Source organism: Patagioenas fasciata, chromosome 23 (assembly GCF_037038585.1).
Source record: "Patagioenas fasciata isolate bPatFas1 chromosome 23, bPatFas1.hap1, whole genome shotgun sequence".
NCBI lineage: Eukaryota > Metazoa > Chordata > Aves > Columbiformes > Columbidae > Patagioenas > Patagioenas fasciata.
This window is the reverse complement of record NC_092542.1, coordinates 5,072,699-5,091,535: the sequence shown is the minus strand read 5'-3', so window position 1 is coordinate 5,091,535 and position 18,837 is coordinate 5,072,699. Positions and strand designations below refer to the sequence as shown.

General features: G+C 45.4%; 1 protein-coding gene across 2 annotated transcripts in view; it reads right to left on the bottom strand.

Annotated features, from left to right (window-relative positions):
- Positions 1-8: 8 nt before the first annotated feature.
- CAPZB (capping actin protein of muscle Z-line subunit beta) overlaps positions 9-18,837 on the bottom strand; it is a 62,270-nt gene continuing 43,441 nt past the window's right edge. Inside the window, exons 6-11 of one of the 2 annotated variants that reach the window (XM_065855344.2) lie at positions 11,270-11,411; positions 10,634-10,750; positions 3,972-4,037; positions 3,190-3,266; positions 1,997-2,109; positions 9-262 (exon numbers count right to left, since the gene is read on the bottom strand). In XM_065855344.2, coding sequence (XP_065711416.1) covers positions 2,007-2,109; positions 3,190-3,266; positions 3,972-4,037; positions 10,634-10,750; positions 11,270-11,411 — 505 coding nt within the window. In that variant the 3' untranslated portion in view covers positions 9-262; positions 1,997-2,006. The remainder of the gene's footprint in view (positions 263-1,996; positions 2,110-3,189; positions 3,267-3,971; positions 4,038-10,633; positions 10,751-11,269; positions 11,412-18,837) is intronic. The other variant, XM_065855343.2, reaches the window with a different exon arrangement.

Genomic DNA, 18,837 nt, shown 5'->3' with positions numbered 1-18,837 from the left:
AGACTGAAAAAGTTTGTACAGCTTTATTCATGGGGAGAAGATGGCGCCGCATGGAGAGTATTGAATGCAAATTGTGACGTGACGAAACAGAAAAGGGCAAAGGGGGGGGGATGAGTTTTCTAAGAAAGGAATCTAATGAGTGCATGGCATGTCTTGTTAGCATGAAGAGTATTTTTAACTTTGCTGCTTTCTCTTCAAAGCCTCCACCAGGTCGTTTTTAAGAGCTTCTTGTTTTGATTTGTCTGCAAAAGTCTGCACAGACCTGCGGGGAAGAAGGAAACGCAAGTCAGAGGGGACACGGGAGGGACGGAGCTTCGAACGGGCCTCGGGCCCCCGAGGCAAGAGGAGAGGGAAGCACCTCAACCCAGGAACCCACAGCTCAGCTCGCCTGTTTTAATACAGAAAGCAGAAGGCAAAGTGAACACTCAAGTGAGTAAATCCAAGCAAAATTCACTCCAGCAAGGACGGCACCAAAAGACACGCTGCCCCAGCAGTTCCGCTCCACCTCCAGCCGCTGGAGGGAGAGTCCCCATGTTTGTAGGCAGCGTAGCACCAGCGAAGGGTGTTAGCGCTCTCCCAGTCACCCTGACGGGCAGGCAGAGAAAATCCACCTCTACCCAGGAAGGTGAAAAGCGCCGGGCTGGGGGGAGCTCCTGAACCCTCGTTTTATTGCAGACTGTTCACCCAGGGTCGAGCAGCCGCGGCAAAACTTCCCTGCGGTGCGTTCACCGTTGGGAAAAACGGCCAGAGCTTCTGTTCTCAAATTTAGTTTGCAGTTTGGAGCTTACCTAGAGTAATCAGGGAATCAAAGCAGCCAAAGAAGAACAGAGATACTGCCAGCACGATTATTGCTTGGCTTTCCTTTTGCTAAAGGTTTGGTTGCAGAAGAAAAGCTACAAGTTTGAGGAGTCACCTTGATCGCCGCCCTGCAGGGCAGCTGCGGAGCAACCTCCATCTTCAATGGCACCAGAAGAAATTGCCATTTTTAAAACAGCTCTCATCAATATGATCATTGATAGAATAATACTACTAGACTTTTCAGAAGTTGCTACCACAGGCAGAGTGGTTAGGATCCAGTTTGGTAGAATTTCTCCCCATGTAAATGATATTTCACACCCTTTTCAGTGCTCAAAGCTACCTTATTTTGCCTGTCTCCTGTAAACCAGGCTGCTCTTCGTGTCAGTTATTTTCCTAGCAGTATTTCCATTCTCTTGTCTCTGGAGACTTCCGCTGCTTTCATAAAAATATATACATTTTATATGTGCGTTTGTCACAGGCTAAAGAAGTGGTTCTTGGCCATTATCAACAAATAGTGCATTTTCTCCTTTGTCAGCTTAATGGGTTTTAAGACAACATGTGTAACTCCTTACGAGCTGGAGTGGGAGGTAAGCTGGCTGAGGTTAGTCGCTGCCGTGTGTCCTGGACATGGAGAGCGGCCGGACAAACCCCTGCGAGGCTGTGCAGAGCACGAGCGGGCGGAGAAACGTTTCGGGAGGGCTTGAACAGGACTGGATTTCAAGCTCCAAGTTCAAGATACACCAGGCAAACAGGGGATGTGCGTGGGGGGTGAGCTCACATTTACTCAGAAGTCACGGGGAGGACACTAAGATTACAAGGAGTTTCTTCAGCGAGCGGTGTACTACAGCTGTAAAAAACTCACGGTGCACAAGGGACAGAGTCCCGGGGCTCGTGGATGGAATCAAATCCAAGCTGCCACCGCTCTGGGTCCGCGACCACGCAGCTCCTTCCTTGCTCCCAAGCCAGAGTGCAAAGTGGTAAATCCTGCCACATTTCCGAGCGTGATTATTTCAAATGGGATATCACAGCATTTAGTCGGCCGTATTAAGAAATAACCCTTGGGTGAAACAGGGATCGAACGTCGTTGATCAGTCTGCGGGAGTTAGGGGTTAGTTCTGGTCTGGGTTCTCATGCAGAGGTCTCAGCTGGGTGAGTCCTGGTTTAGTGCAGGTTGTCACACCGCACAGGCAGGGGGTACCTGGATCGGTTTAGTTATCAGGCTGGATGTAGATCTGGCGCTGGGTCAACACTTGAGAAAGTTCCCTCTGCAACTGCTTATACTTTTGGTTGTCGGGAATAGCGTCAATAGATCTACAGAGAGCAGTTTGGAAACGAGGGGAGTAAACAGGGAAAAGAACAGTCAGAAGAGGTCGGTAACACAGAGCTGGTATTCTGGACACCACCAGGAGGAATAAATGTAAAGAAATCAGTTAGAAGAAACAGGGGAAAGGCTGGAGAAGCCGGAGGCAGACGTTCTGTGCGTTACCAGTCCTGCGTGGATCACCTCAGCGATGCACAAAGTACCGAGACTCAAACGGAGCAATGGGGAGACACAGCAAATCGGTTCAATTACAAAAGCTTACGGCAACGTTCACGCGGCAAAAAGACTGTACTACGCAATTCCTTTTAACAGTAATAAATGCTTCCTGGCTAAACCCCTGCGCACCGCAAATGAAAATAGAGGCTTGTTATGAAAGCTGGGGTTTGGAAAAAAAACCCAGAACAGCTGCTTTTCAGATACTGTCGGCTCCCTCTGCCCACGCTGTTCAGAAGGCAGCACAAACATTTAATTAGCACCATTAGTCTATCTTCGTTGACATTGGGATTTCTATGTAAAATTCCTGAGCAGGGGTTGAAAAGTACAGTACAGTTTCCCCACAGAAAGGCACAGGGGGTTTATTCACTTCATCTGTTCTCATACACTGTATTTTGACCAGCGGTGTTGAGAGAATGACAGGATTTCAAACAAAGTCTAAATACCGCAAACCATTAATGTCAGGACTTAATTCTAGGACCAACTGACTGTTTTTTAGAACAGTAGAAAGAGAAGTGAGAATTTAAGTACAACTTTCAGCACTGTGAAGAATAAAACTCCTAATCAAAAATCATTCTTAAATACAAGTGTTGCTAATTGGGCTATTTTCTTCCTGCTGAGGGAACAAGGGATTAAAACATTGCTTCAGATTTCCATAGTTACAATGTAGAAATGTTCTCTGGACTCCACACAACAAATAATGTTTCCAAAGCACGGTGAGCTGAACAATTAGGGACATGAAAAGAGTTTGTGTAGGAAAGGGGAGTTCCAGCAAACGAAAGCAGATCGAGTGCTCAGCCGGGGACAGAACCACGGGCACCGCGGGAGAGCCAAGAATCAGCCGGAGAGCCCCTTACCTCAGCCCATTAACGATGTCCTTTGTTTTTCCAAAATAAATCTCATTCAGTGTACTTCTGATTTTGTTTTCCATGTCCTGGATAAAAAGGAAGAAAGCAGATTGTTAGGCACGTTTTCAGGAATCACTTTCTGTGCATCTGATGCGTTCGTCTTGCTGTGCAACACTTGTCACCGCACGGTTCAACCCGGTGTATTCCCGCTACCTCACTTCTCACAGGAGGCAGCACGACCTTGCCTCTCTGCTCTTATCAAAGAAATAAAGGCTTTGTTAGCTCTGTTCCTGGCCTCCCAGTTAATTACTCCAGGCTATGAGCCTCCCTGGACCACAAGAGGGCAGTTTCAGTCCAGCTATTCCTTTTTCTGCATTCAGCAGCAAGACAAGAAAACGCATTTCACCCCAATCTTACTCCATAATTTCCTTGTACTGAACTTACTGTAAGTGGCAAGTCAGCCATTTAGCAAAGGCAGCAGGTAAACAGTTTTACGGTTATTGGTTAATTTGAATTTTTGAGCTGGCGACTCACAATCTAAAACCGCATGACAAACAGTTTTGAGAAAGATCTTGTAAATAAGCAGCATTTTTTCAGCTGGTCGCTTTTACTCCAGCCCAAAACTTTTAAAGGGGATTAAAAAAATTAAGTACCTGCTTTCCTTTTATTTCCCAGCTCCTTTAAAAAATGCATTATAGTTTATTTTAGTTGAGAATTCCTTCCTCTCTTAGCAAAGTGGCTGCGGAGACAAAGGAAATCAAGAACGCCTTCATACGGGACAGTGCACTTACCTCTACCAAGCGTCCGATATTGGCTATGTGTGGAGAGGAGTCACTCACGGTCTCATCTTTCTCCATCTAGAAAGAAAAGATACAGGTGAAAATGCGAGCGTAGATTTCCTTACCAAAAGAAGGGATGAAAGAACCGGGGTCTCAAAATCCCAGAGTAACTATTCTTTCAATGTGCAAACAGACTGAGAAATTCCCCAAACTAGATAACGGTTCACATGTTGATAACAGAAATGTAGTGTAATAAAAACCAGAAGATAAACGCTGCTGCAGATCCTCGGTGTAGACAGGCACTACAAAATTGTCACTCGGGGCTGCGGGAGGTCACGGCAGGGCACGTGTAGCAGGACAAGACGCACAGCGTGGGGACAGGAAAACAAGGTTGTTGTTGATGTGATGCACACAAGGATGGTGCCGGGGGGTTAACAGCTGGGAACTAACCCTGTAAAAAAAGCTGTTTCTTTTAATCTTTATCGCAAACGCTCCTTCCAACCACACGTGGGGCACATTCTCCATTTGCGGGATCTCCTGGCACGAGACTCTTTCAGCTTTATTTACCTTCCAGCAGAGAGGGAAGGTGCAGAGAACACAAAAACCACAACTACCTGCAAGACTGGTGCTGATTTAAACTGCTGCAATAACATGGAAAGAGAAATTTGACAGTTTGTAGTTATTTTTTCTTTGTAGACCAAAAACCCAAACCGATATTTACCTAACTATTAGTACAAAGTGGCAAGCATGAGCGGAAAGCCGATCGCTGATTGCAATGAAATTCAAAGTTGGGTCACCACAAGCGTGTAATGATCCACGCTCTTAGTGTAGTGTCTGAACAGCACAGAGGTACCTGAACCAGGTGAGATTTTTCATCACTAAGACCAAAAACTGGGAGCTGGTACTACAGAACGCAATATTTGCTTTATTTTAATCCGACTTTGTGCCATGTAACGTCCACCCCAAGGCTGTGACCGACCATCCATGATCCGCGCTAGGGAAAATATCATCATCTCCAGTTCCTGAGAGGAGAATCCTGGCTAGACAAGCTGTTGAGTTATAAACATCAGTCCCAGGGACCTCAACTGATACAAGATGTGCTGAGATGGCATGAAAACAAAACTGGGAGAAAAATGTAGTGGGAAGAACAGTCTTCAAAGGGTTTTACTAATCCCACTGAATTCTCCTATCCATCTGTTCATATCCCTCCCTCGGGGTAGAGTTTAAAAATCTGGGCCAGCTACAGGTTTCTTCTAATAAGCCAAGTCTCTAACAGGCTTAGGGAAGCATGTAATTTAGTTGGAACCCTGAAGGCGAAAGATAACCTAGAAGAGGGGGAGAAAAAGAACAAGGCTGTTTAATTTTCCCTTTCGATCGCAGTCAGACTGTTTACATGTAATGGAGACACGCTGCCTGGAGAACGGATCCAGCCGCAGGAGAGGGAGAAGATAAATCTGAACGTATACACGTTACGGTGAGTTGGTGAACTAGCAGCAAATTGGGCAAAGCTGGGGCAGCCGGGGAGTTGGCAGCGGGTCATTTATTTCCACGGGCTCCCCACCGAGTCTCCTCCACACCTGGACAGGCCCAGCTCACGGGTAAGAAGCACAATCTGAAAATATAACTTTATATTTTTTCTTTGGCAAAACGTATATTATTACATCTCCATAAAAACTGCTGCCAGAAGGAAAACATTTTTACACGCTCTAGAAGCCCAGATGTTACGAGAGGCTGTTTTAATGGAGTTCAGAGTCAGTAAGCAGCCATGTTATACAAACAGCGGAGTTGTCGGGATTTTTAAAGGTTCCTTCCGGCGGCTCACAGCGCACGGACCTAAAGCAAAAAGCCTAGAGCTGCTTAAATAAAGGGGTTAATTTGCTTCGAGGGGAAATTCCACTCTGTAAGTCGATGTTAACAAGCGGCTCATCTTCCCACTGTCACTCCCCATCTGCTGTCGAGGCTCAGCCAAAAACCCAACGCTCCTGAATGAGCCAAGTCCCATCCAGGGGGCTCAGCGGCTCCTCTCCCATTCGAGATGCGGCGCTTGGCTCCCTCGCCATCTGCTGTGAGTCTGACTCACAGGGAACTCACTTTTGGGTCTATCAAGCTCTCGATGGCTGGCTGGTCACTTCGGATGTTTGCTGTGTGGAAAGCGGCAGCTGTTTGGGCTTTCTGTAAACGTTATTTGGAGGATGAGTTAATAGGAAGAGAGAAATTTAAGTTGGATAAACACTTTGGTTCATCGCGAATGTGTCTAAAAATACTAGAGAGATGAGGAAGAAACTCGTCCACCATTTTGCTCCGAAGGTCTGACGGCAACATCCGCAGCTGCTCTGGCCGCGGAGTGATGGGAAAATCTCCTTAATGAAACACAAACAGAGAACATGAGCCAAAGGCTCCCGAGCCACAGGCAGCGGGCAGGCTGAAGCCTCCAGGTGGAAAATATGGGGAATTATCTGGATATCAGTAAGGCAAAGTTTGGCCTCTCTCTCCAATGCTTATTTCAAACTGTAACTAGATAAATGAAGACTGTGAGCTCTACGGAGCTTGCAGCTCTGTAGAAATCAGCCCAGAACTTACCGCATCCTTGTGTGGCCTTTGCGTATATTTACTCCAACCAGCGTAACCACAAATATCCCGTATCCTTTACCAAACTGTACATTCAAACCCAGGAGTAAACCTGGGGATGCTACATCAGCTCTCTATGCCACTTGTCCATACGTACTCAACCCTTTGTCTAAACCACTTATTACATAACTGAACCACTGTAAAATCCATATGTTCATCTAAAGCAGAAATAACTTCCCAGGCAATTACTGTTCAGCACATCTCTGTTGCCCTCTGCATCCCAAAATACTACTTGGGTAGCAATTAAAGAGACAGTTACTCCAAGAACATTAAGGATGGTGACAGCAACAACCTAAAGAACCATTTGGTGGACACACACTCCCCAATGCCCCACTTAATGCTGCAACATCTGGAAGTCTGTGGGATGGGCCTTTACATTAAAGCTCAACTTGATGAAAATATATGATTCTGCTAACTGCAGAGCACAAGCCTCAGAGGATTTAGCTATTATGATAAATGGCAGAATGTCTGCTGGTGTTTTCTTGAGCAGTATTAGATTGCAGGACACAGGGACAGCGCGGTTTGCAACAGAGCAGCCTTCATCCAGCTCTGCAAAACGTTCCACCTTTGCCAGGGAGCATTTCAAGTATGAAAATCAACACACATCTGTGCTGCTTTAATCTGAAATCCCAGGCTTCGCTTCCCCTACAACTTTATATCCTCCCCCTGCCCGCACCTCCGAATGTCAATAAACTATAGGTTTTGAGCCAACTTCTTTCTCAGCAAACTCGCGCTTCCTCACAGTGTTCATCCTGGCTTAGGAAACACACACGGGTCCTTTGTGCAAGGCGAGATCTCAGAAAGGCACCTGTTAGTCTTGCTTTTAAGGAGGGGGCTCCAGAAATGTGTCCAACAAAGTGCAGCTTTGACTATTTGCCAGAAAACGGGAAGGCCATGTCTACTTTGCATAAAATGAAACAGGATCACACAGCTGCTCTTACCTTAAATAAAAGCGTGGCCTAATGAAACCTCAACATTCAGCTAAAGCAATACGGTGCCGTGGCAAACGACACAAGTCATTCCAATGTACACAAAGAGGACGGGACCCCAATGTCGGTCAGAGAGAAAATCATCTGCCAAGCATCTGGCTTGAATCAGGAGGGGGTGGGAGGTACCTGCACTCACTGGAGAATGGTAATTGAAAAGGTGCTGGCATTTTTCATTTCCCTACGAGTGCTGCTCCCTTTGTTGTAAACTGAAGGTAATGTGTCCTGTCCTTTGCTCTCAGACATACAGCACATCACCCTGCAGCCCCTTGTCTCAACAGACGGCGTATAACACACCAATTACAGAATCATTTTGGTTGGAAAAGACCCTCGAGATCATCGAGTCCAACCATCAACCCACCCCTGGCACTGCCCCATGTCCTGAGAACCTCTACACAAAGATTTTCAGTTTCCCAAAACAGGCTGAGTCCTCTGTCCACCCTGTCTCTCCCTCTCTTTCCTTATTCTGTCCCCTTACAAATGTAAAACGCATGTACTTCCTTACACATGCTTACTTACATCTTATAAACAGAGACAACTTATAGCGCATTAAAAATCACATTGGGAAAACTACTGAGAAGTAGTAGCTCAATGACTCGGACAAGAAATGTCAATTCTCAGTGTACAATATTAAAGTAGATGTAGGATAGGGACACAACCTCTATGTAATATCTACCCAGAACAAAACAACACGTGGCCCCAAGCCAGGTGTACAAATACTCAAATACATGGTGTCTTGGAGAGAGAGATAAAAATATTCTTAGAAATTCAGTGCAACATTTAGGAATAGTCTAAGCGGGAGCCTTGTAGTAACAATTGTCTGGAGACATCAAAAAAAAAAGCAAAGACAAGTTTTTCCAAATAGTCGTAACAAAGGCAGCAAAACCCTCCGTGTTTGTGTCTGATGTGGGGCAATAATATTTCACCGATAGGAAATGACAGCAGAAAACGGCTATTTCTAGGCTTTCACTTCTAGATCCAAGCTGTTCCTTCGCGCCCACTCCTGGTCCAAGTTAATCATTTCAGTCGTCACTCGAAAAATACCTGATTTGCAGCTATGAGGTGAAACTGGTTTCAAAGGAATGGCTCTCGCCACACTTCCCTTTCAAAGCTCTGAAAGGTTCTCTCTGCCATCAGTTTATAAGCCAGGATATTACAAAGCTTGTGAACACTTCAAAAACTTCCACTGAAACGCGAGGACATCTGCTATTCGCATTTTAGGATCAACAGGTGGTCAAGTAGCTTATATGTTAAGTTGACCAAAACCATGTACAACTTAATACGGACAAACGATCTCAAAAGTATAGTTTAGACATCAGATTAGTGACCTGTAACATACCACTCCAGAGATAACTGAAATCTATGTTTGGTGCCCAAGTTTGCTGCAGACTGTATGAGAAGCCTATCAAAAAATACAAACCAAACCTGCTGTCCTTAGGTGATGTGGCCAACTGGATTTACGGCAAAGAAAAAGCCTTGCACTCAGTTTAGTGCAGCTACAGTTCGACAAACAGCTCAGGACAAACAGCTCCTCCTCACATAACACTCCTCGAGGCAGCAGCAAGATTTTCGTGGATTCTGCCATAGCCTGTCCCACTGAGCACCTGCAAACAGAATGATCTCCGACCCAGAGCTACATTCTGAACATCAAGTTTCCATTGTTTGTGCAGAAGCAGTGCATCATTACCCCAGTGGCTTTTTTTTATGGTTACTTACATTGGAAGCAGGCCCCTGCTGTAATGCATCACATCTGAATTAAACGATCTGCTGTTAAAATGATGACAGAAGCATGAATCTCCTCACTACAGCTTCGAGAGTGGAAGTCAAACTAAACAAGCTCAGGCCAAGGTGTACTGAGGACACCCATTCTCCACAGACTCTTGTTTTCCTTGGCTCGGCTCTCACGCACCATAAGGCCATGGCCAGAGTCAAGCCCTTGGCCTCCACTTCACAGTGATGATTTAAAGTATTAGGAAGGCCTGTGATTAAATATTTGTCCGGGTCACCATAACTCGGGTGTAATTACCGCAAACATTTTAAAGGGGTACGCAATGCTCGAAGCTGTCGCCAGATGCCTTTTCCCTCCCTCTGGTTTTCCATCAGCTTCTTCTGTAAATCAACAATGTGGAAAGAAAAAAAAGTCACCTAGGCCTGGGGCAAGCTCCTGTGAGTGCAATATTAACACAATTTCAGTTTGTCTCTGCAACCACAGATCGTCCTTTCCTTCACCTGGCTCAAACCTGGACGGAAACACGAACCGTTTAAGAGTCTGCACTGTCCTTTGTATCGAAAGCAACGCTCTGCCCTGAGAAGTCTCATAAAGGAGTTTTAGCTGCTGCCAGTCTCTCCAGTCACTCCCAGCCACTCATGACCGTACAATACACCTCCTGTCCGCCAGAGTTCATTACTGACTTCCACAGTCCAGATCTTAACCAATTGTGATTCAGCAGCAGCACGAAGCAGGGAGACAACAGCCTTTGGCAGGCGCCTGGGACAGAAGCACCTTCGCCCAGCAAAGCCAAGTCCAGCAGATCCTAAGAACAGTCATCTGGCCAGCACCTTCCCTGCAAAACAACCTCTCTCGCAAGAGAACACGAAGTAATTAACACCGGCACTAAATCCTGAATGTATAAGCTCATCTTGTATTTTTATCATCCTATTGGAATCTTCCAGTAAGAAAACGGGCAAATCTTACAGGTAAAAATATCTCTCTGGGTAGCACATATGGAAGTACCAAAATGTAGGAATACCAAAAGAAAAACTAAGACTCGAAAGCAAGTCCAAACTCCTACTGAATGTTTTCTGTTTTTAATGGAGAGCTCTGCTGCCATCAAGCAAAGTTCAAGGGGCTCCCTGGTAATTACACACTTACGCATTCGCTGTTTCACGGGGCTGCACGCACAGCGGGAGAAGAGATGTTTATACAACACCTCACAAAATCAACTTTTTGTTCCTGACGGGGGCTACTGGGTGTGTATATATATATATATATGTATATATAAATAAGGAGAGGCACGCCTTGGGTCTGCAGCGTACGCGCGTGCCAATATACAGACGTACCTGTCTGGTGAGGCTCCCTCCCAGGTTCATGGTACCAGAGCCAGTTTTATTAGTCTGCAGCCACAGCATCACCGTGGAGGTCAGCTTGTAATGAGCGGTGCGACCACTGGATTTCTCCTAGGAGTGGGAGGACAACAAAAAAGGAGACAAAAGGTTAAAATCCCTCCAAAACCTAAATGGTGGCTGGCTCTGAAGACCCCACAAGCAACAGGATAGATACATGTAACCTCACTCACACCAAAGTCTGGTTCTTAAAAGCAATTTTAAGCGTGCACATTCCCCTAATTTTCCAAAGCAAATCTACTTAGAGCAATTTAACCTCCTATTACCTTGTTTTTATTACCTAATTAGTGATATTTATCTGTAGAGCTTTATGTTTTTTTTAAAAAAAATCTCAGGATCACAGGCACAGAAAGTAACATACTTTCAATTCTTCTGGGATTCCTTTTGATTCCAGCCCTGACTTATCTCTGTCCAAATTGCTTCAGGGAATTTTCAAAAATTAACAGGGGAAAGAAGTTTACAGCCCCTAACACAATACTGCATTGTTCGCTGGAACACCTGTGCTCGTTAATTGTCTGGAATTAACTGGGTTTTGTTTTCACTTAGGAATATCGGCTGCCCCAGAGGCTGTACCTGAACCTCCACCACGTGGATGGAATCCCAGCATCCCTTAATCTTCTTTGATCCGTCTCCAGCTTTCTTAATGAGGATCACCCCGGCAAAACCATGATCCAGGTCCCAGAGGTAGACGGAGGAGACTCCACCTTCAAAATACCTGTGGGATGCAATCCAAGAGCCACGTTAAAGTGAGCAGGATCCAAGCCAGAGTCACATATCAATAATCATCATCTTTTAATAAGCAGAATCTCTATATTCTGGTAAAGAGCTTTTTTCATTTCAGATGGCACACCCTCACTATATACCTAGAACCACGCCGATTTAAATCATTTTATAACACAGAGACTTTAATTACAAAAAACCTGCACATTTCTCTAAAGGAGAATAAAAGTCTAGTGAGAAACAGAGCTAGCTACAGATTTCTACAGTACTTGAGCAAACAATTCCTCTGATTCCAATTAACCATAACAGCTGGTAAAACTACAAGCTACAAAGTAGGCTGAGAGTAAGGCTTTATTTTACAGTTTTTTCCTTTTCTCTTGCTATTGGGAAAGTCTGGAAGTCCTTTACAATAAAGTCCGCTAATGAAGACAAAAGGGAGCGAGTAAGTAGCTTCATGCTGCTGTCTCAAAAGTGTGTGTGAAGCTGATTTACTGATTTATCACAAATCGAGCTGAACTGAGTCCCAGGTTCTTAGAAATGAAGGGATGCTTTTGAGCTTTATATCTTGTTCCAACCTCAGACATGGTATACAGCAGACTACCCAAATCTCAGGTTTCTGGCAGCAAAAAGTACAGTCTCAGAAAACTAACAAAGCAATGACATCTGCAGAACCCAGCTCCTCCTTCCTAACGCTACTGCTGGGCTCCCTCTATGCCGGACGAAAACATACTTTAAATAATCATAAAGAACCCAACGCGGTAGGAAAGAAGATGCACAAGCACCAATTTCGGCTTCTAGAAAAGCCAAACCATAACCCACAGTATTTTTCCATTCTCAGGTTACCAAAGAGCCACAAGGAGCATCACGCAAAAGGGACTAATGCTGTCACAGCACAGCGAGATCTCAGCCGTGAACTCGTGCTGCACAGAATCACCATCTCCTGGGGAAGATGCAACTTCGGCTGAGCCAGAAGATCAATGACAAGGCATTTTAGCATTTTCTGCTCTCTCCTGAGCACATACTGCCCTTCTGCAGATATGTACATAAAGCAGATAAAACACCCGGCAGGTGGAGGAGAGTAAAAGGTCTCTCCAGTGTAAGTTGGGGAATGACCCATTAGAGAGCAGCGTAGGAGAAAGGGACCTGGGGGTCCTGGGGACAGCAGGGTGACCATGAGCCAGCACTGGGCCCTTGTGGCCAGGAAGCCAATGGTACCTGGGGTGGGTTAGAAGGGGGTGGTCAGTAGGTCAGAGAGGTTCTCCTGCCCCTCTGCTCTGCCCTGGGGAGACCACACCTGGAATATTGTGTCCAGTTGTGGCCTCTCAGTTCCAGAAGGACAGGGAACTGCTGGAGAGAGTCCAGCGCAGCCACCAAGATGCTGAAGGTAGTGGAGCATCTCCCGTGTGAGGAAAGGCTGAGGGAGCTGGGGCTCTGGAGCTGGAGAAGAGGAGACTGAGGGGTGACCTCATTCATGTTTACAGATATAGAAAGGGTGAGTGTCAAGAGGATGGAGCCAGGCTCTTCTCAGTGACAATGAGTGACAGGACAAGGGGCAATGGGTTCAAACTGGAACACAGGAGGTTCCACTTAAATTTGAGAAGAAACTTGTTCCTGGTGAGGGTGGCAGAGCCTGGCCCAGGCTGCCCAGGGAGGTTGTGGAGTCTCCTTCTCTGCAGACATTCAAACCCGCCTGGACACTGCCCTATGACATTTGTCAAGTCACTGATAATACACCGTTAAAAAAAGGAAAGCCCTTTGCTCCACAGGCACACTAAAGCCAGACTTGCAGCAGGTAATTCAGACCTAACAAACCAACAAACACCATTTTTATATCCCCCGGGGAATTCACAAATGGATTATGGTTAACGCAGTTAATGGGAATTTCAGTCCCGCAGCAAAGCTCGGTTCCAATCCAAGTGACCCTTTCCTTGGAGAAAAGGACATTGCAGACCAAAAGCCAGAGCACATGAGCTACCGTCCACTTCCAGAGATTCTGAATTAAAAAGAAAATCATATACCGAATATGTGAATTCACTCAAAATGAACTGGCAGCCACTGAGAATATTACAGTGTGTACAGACAGTTTCCCCATTACCTACTTTATGAGCTTGCTATGAGCATGAAACGTTAATTAAGAGAGGGACCGAAACAAGGTTTTTGGAAATTTATTCTTACCTACTGTACTTTGATCCTAATGACATGAAACAGGAAAAAAAACGATTTTTATGTGGTTCACCTTTATGAGATTTTACATAAAGGCTTTTGTGGGTATTTTAAGAATGTGCTAAAATGTTGTCTGAAACCACATAAAACCATCTGAAGAACCTCCCGCCAGAACTAACAGCGCACACATGGAAACGCTTTACTTGCCTTTGTATATTTAATGAATCAAATATAGTATTAATATTGTTTTAAATACCAACATGCTATTTCAATAAAGTCGCTTTGCTGTAGCCAGATCCAGTATCTTGAGACTCAAACAACAAGGCCAGCGATTGAAGCGTTATGAATCCAAGGCACGCCGGGATACGGATTAGCCAAAGCCTCCTCTGTGCTTCAGGAATATAGAATCGCTTCAAAAATTCACTCCTCCTTCACGGGGAGAAAATATATATCATTGATCACCACATTAGATTTCGCCTTTCCTCACACAGCAAATCAAATGCACTCAGGTGGGGTTTCTGAAGACTAAAGCCAGGAAAGTCGTGTTTGGAGAAGGGAACATTCCTTGAAACCTGTTGTTTGGGTTTTTTTTCAAGAAAAATAAAGAAGTGCTACAGGTTAATTGGCTGCTACATAATAGAATAGATGACAGACAGATTGGTAGGAATTTAAATCTACATTCATGAACTTGGATTTGCTGCAGGAAGGCTGGAATACCTCCAAGAAACACCCTCACCGCAGATTAAATAGCTGCACTTATTAAAATCCAAGCAAGAGAGGTAACCAGCTTGGAAAAGGTTCCTGGAAGGCACAAGCTGATATATCTTCTCCGTTGAAGAAGCAGATGGGCAAACCAGAGCGCGGGCCCATCAAAGTTACGTGCGCTAGTTGCAGCAAAACACCTTGAAAGCGCGACACAGCTCCTGGATCAAAGAGCGTTTTGTTTGATTGCCCGTTCTGGCTCCCCCGGCTCAGGGCACGTTCCCCTCCTGCACAACAGTGCTGGGAATAGGCAATGTGTCTGCTTTGGAAGCTCCAGTCCTCTCCCAAAGCACCCAACGCTCAGCACAAAGCAATCAGTAGATGCTTTTGAGGTGTCCAAGAGGTCTGGTGTAGGAGGAGAACTCCAACTCGTCCTAGGCTACCTTTCAGAAGGAGAAACCATTTCCAAAGGACAGCGATTCAAAGCGAAGCAATCGCTCCTCTTCTGCTTAAGGATGGGGATCTCTCTAGGATGTAACTCTGGATTTACCTACAGACAAAAGCTTGTTATAAAACGGTGAAAAAACCAATCTTATGGTTGTCATGTTGCTTCGTTAACAACCAAACCAGCGTCACATGATAGCCCTGTTCTCTCCCAGGACAGCCAGGGTTCTTCCATCTCTGGTAAAATTGGTTCTTACAAAAGTTGCCCAGGAACATAACTAAAAGACATCAGGCCCACCGTAATCAATGCATTCTCTTTACAAAATTCAGAAGAGCTTTTCATTCAAAATCAATCCCAGTTTTAATGCCATGATCAAACACTTAAGTTTTATGTCCGTTACTCATCAACCACAGAACTCCTGGAAAAAGCTGGTTTATGCAAAAAAAATGTCACACTTAAGACTGACCTACTTTACGAACGCAAGAATAAAAGAAAATATTTAAGCTACGGGTGATCCAAAGCTTTATGAAGTGTTTGAAGTTGAAGCGGGTGGAGACACAGGATGGAAAGTTAAGAACTCGAGCTGTATCCATGAACCAGAGACTGTGGCCAGAACAACGCTGCAACTTCAGGAGAGATGTGAGAGGGGAGGAAATCCCCCAGCTTCCAGCACAGGCCTCAAGAAGGGAGGACAGATTAATCACTTTGTTTTAGCGCTGAAGGCCAGATCATAAAAGGCACCGTAACCTGCCCGATAGCACTCTGCTTCTTGCAAGTCAGTGCTGGACTCTACACTGAGAAAAGGAGTTTCCATCACACAGCAATAAAAACAAGCCACGACTTTCATTTCCACTTCAGAACCAAATCGCTCATCCATAAAAACACTCGTGTGTTTTCCAGTAAGTAACTGGGAGCCAGAGACACCGGGTGGGTGTTTGGATCTGGCTTGTGGCTCTCGAAACAAAGCCACAAAACCCTGATGCCAAAGTACCAGTACCTGGAACCTCGGCCCGGCTGTGCAAACCATCAAAGGAGTTGCACAGTGTTTCAAACTGGCTCGATTAAAGCAGCAAAATACATTTTCTTTCTTTTTCCTCTAAAGGTTGCATAGCTATTTCTTCTAGCTACAGAAGCTCAGCATTGAAAGGGAAGCATCTCCATCTATTTAGATCAACAGGCTTCGAAGAAACGCATCATTTAAAACACCTACCGCAAAGGAAAATATTGAGCATTCAGCTACAAATGTTTTTAAAGACTGACAATGACTAAAGTCACAATCTGAGAAACTAGTGCCTAACAGCAACCCACAAAAATTGCCTAAAAGATGAGGTGAAGAGACATTTCAATTATTATTAAAACAGATGAGCGTGATGGCAAGCGACTTGGCACAATTTCCACCAAATCCTTCCCTATCGTTTTAAACCAGCACATCAATAGCAGAAATATGAAGGAAGCAGCAAGTTTCAGTGACCCACCCTGCACCAAACCCCAAATATTGTGTTCATTCAGCTCACCTGCCAGCCTGCAGGTCAAGTGAGGGGGGATAAAAGTCTTCAGGACAACACCAAGAGAGCAAAGTTGTCATTAAATAATTTCATTGCCTGTGTCCTCCACCCAGCTTTCCAGCAATGAGGCTCACGGGCCCGCTCTTTAATAAAAAGGACAAGTTGGGAGCAGGAACTACCCAGGTTATGACACTTCTGCTGGTGTGAGAACAGATGATTTACAGCTCCTCTCTCCCTCCTTCTCCGGTCCCATGAGCGCGACTGTTTAACACTTTCAGAATGTTACCTAAATACTTCAAATGAAGAAGGTAAAATGTTTGTGTATTTAGCCCAGCTGTCTTTCCCCACAGTTTATGAACACGACCCAAAGTATGCCTGTGGACTCTCTGCAGGTATTTTACAGAAATTCTTTCCAGCATACACAGGTGCAAAGATCCCCGGAGCGCACATACCAATGCAGTTAGGTATGTGTAACTCCAATGCCAGTTGCACTTGAAAGCTCACATCCACATCTGGAGCACGGCGGGACGACTCCAACTGCGCAGCAGAGCTGTGGAGTGCAAGAACTCCACAAGGAGGGGAAACAGCATCCAAACAATGGGATCCTGAAGGCTAAAAGCCTCCCAGAACCTCCCGTTTTGTGCTTTTTGGTATCTTTCATTAGTTAAAAAAAAAAACGAAGCAAACGTATTGCTCACATTTTCCTTACCATCCAATTGCTCTTGGCAGATGGAAACTAATGACCAAATCCCTTTTGAGAAGTCACCTGGAAACAGTTCTATCAGCCACCTAATAAGCAAGACAATGGGTCACTTTGTAACACGGCCAAACGAGGAATCGCTTCATTAACCGCCAGGAAGCACCGGCTGCTTCCAAATCCTTCAGCCGTCCCCATCCCTGCCACCAGTTTGCTCTGCAGAGCCGGCCCACGGCTTCACCCACCCACCGTCTGACACGTTTCACGCTCTGCCAGCTACAATTCAAACAAGGGTAGGAGGGGAAAAGACGGCAGCAGAAGACTTGTGTGTCGTGTGTTAAGTTTGCCAAAATCTGCGCAGATTCCACACGACAAACTTCTTTCTTCAAATAGGTGCACATCAGATATGCTACAAGACGGCTATTATGGGTTAAGTTACTCCGTCTTCAATTTCTCATCATTAAAACGCTGCATTTGTGAGAGCATGAGGTAAATTTCTGCAAGCCTAGCCATGTATTATTAGAGATAATCAGTTCTAAAATCCCAAATTGCAATAAATTGAGATTTTAAAGTATAGCCTCACTCCATTTTCGAAAGCAGGTAAGTAATATCTTACTGGGGATTTAAAACTTTGAGAGAACGGTGTCTGAGGATAGCGCTGCAGCATCAGTGCTGACCTCTTCATGCAATTTTCCCTCTGCAGTGTTCAGATTTTATGTAATCACAGAGAACCGTGGGCACCCCAGGGAAAAACTCCTCCTCTGCTCAAAATCTCCGATTCACAAGATAAGAATGTAGCCTGTACAGAGCTGCTCCAAAACCAAGCACCCAAAGAAAAGGAATACGGAAGGCAACTCATTTAGTTCTCCCGGCACGACAACATGCTTAATGTCTTTCTCTCTTCTGAGTTTGCTCGAACCTGTGTAATATATATCAACAATTTCAATATTGATTCTGAGTTTCGAGCTGCCCACGACCAACTTAAGGGACCCCAACACTGCCCTGTTTACTCATGTCTAAATTTCCTTGGGAAAACATCCCTGTTTTAATTTTAAAAGCCTGCAAACATGAAAGCAGCGAGCATCTCGGCACTTTAGGTCCGTCTCAGACTTCATCTTGTACTTATCAGTCTAACCCGGAGGCAAGAATCTCACAGATGACATAATCCTGATGTCACACCCTATTGTGCGCAACCCCAGCCAGCAGTGAGATGGAAAGTCAGGTTTCCTTAGCACTGGGATGCACAACAAATGCATCTGGATTCCATCGGCAGGGCCCTTGCTGCGCAAACCGCAGTAACCATCGTGCCCAAGAGAAAGCCATCACAAAGGGCTCGTAACCCTTAACGAGGAACAGTGAGCTAATGGCAATAAAGTCACTTCAAAGCTTTCCATGGGTTTGGAGTTTAGGCAAATGAGGTTTACATCTAAACACAGACAGAAGGCTCATATAAAGAGCTCACAGCTGCCTAATCACTCGGGGGGTTGAAAGTGGCACCGCAGGCTGCAGGGATGGGGGCTCAGGCGCTGCCCCCCCGCGCACACCTACGGGCACGAGCTCTAACGCCAAAACCACTAATTACAGCCCTTACATCTGCTGCTCTCCTTTTCTTTACCTGCTGGAATCGGCGCTGCACAAAATAAGTCAAATCTGGTCAAACGGATACACACAGCAATTGCTACAAACCTTAAGTGCAAAGTATTTTCAAAATTGGAGAGGAATTAATTCCACTCAGAGGATCTCATGGTCTGTCAGGGCAGGTAAAGGGAGGTACCGGGGCAGGTAAAGGGAGGTACCGGGGCAGATAAAGGGAGGTACCGGGGCAGATAAAGGGAGGTACCGGGGCAGGTAAAGGGAGGTACCGGGGCAGGTAAAGGGAGGTACCGGGGCAGGTAAAGGGAGGTACCGG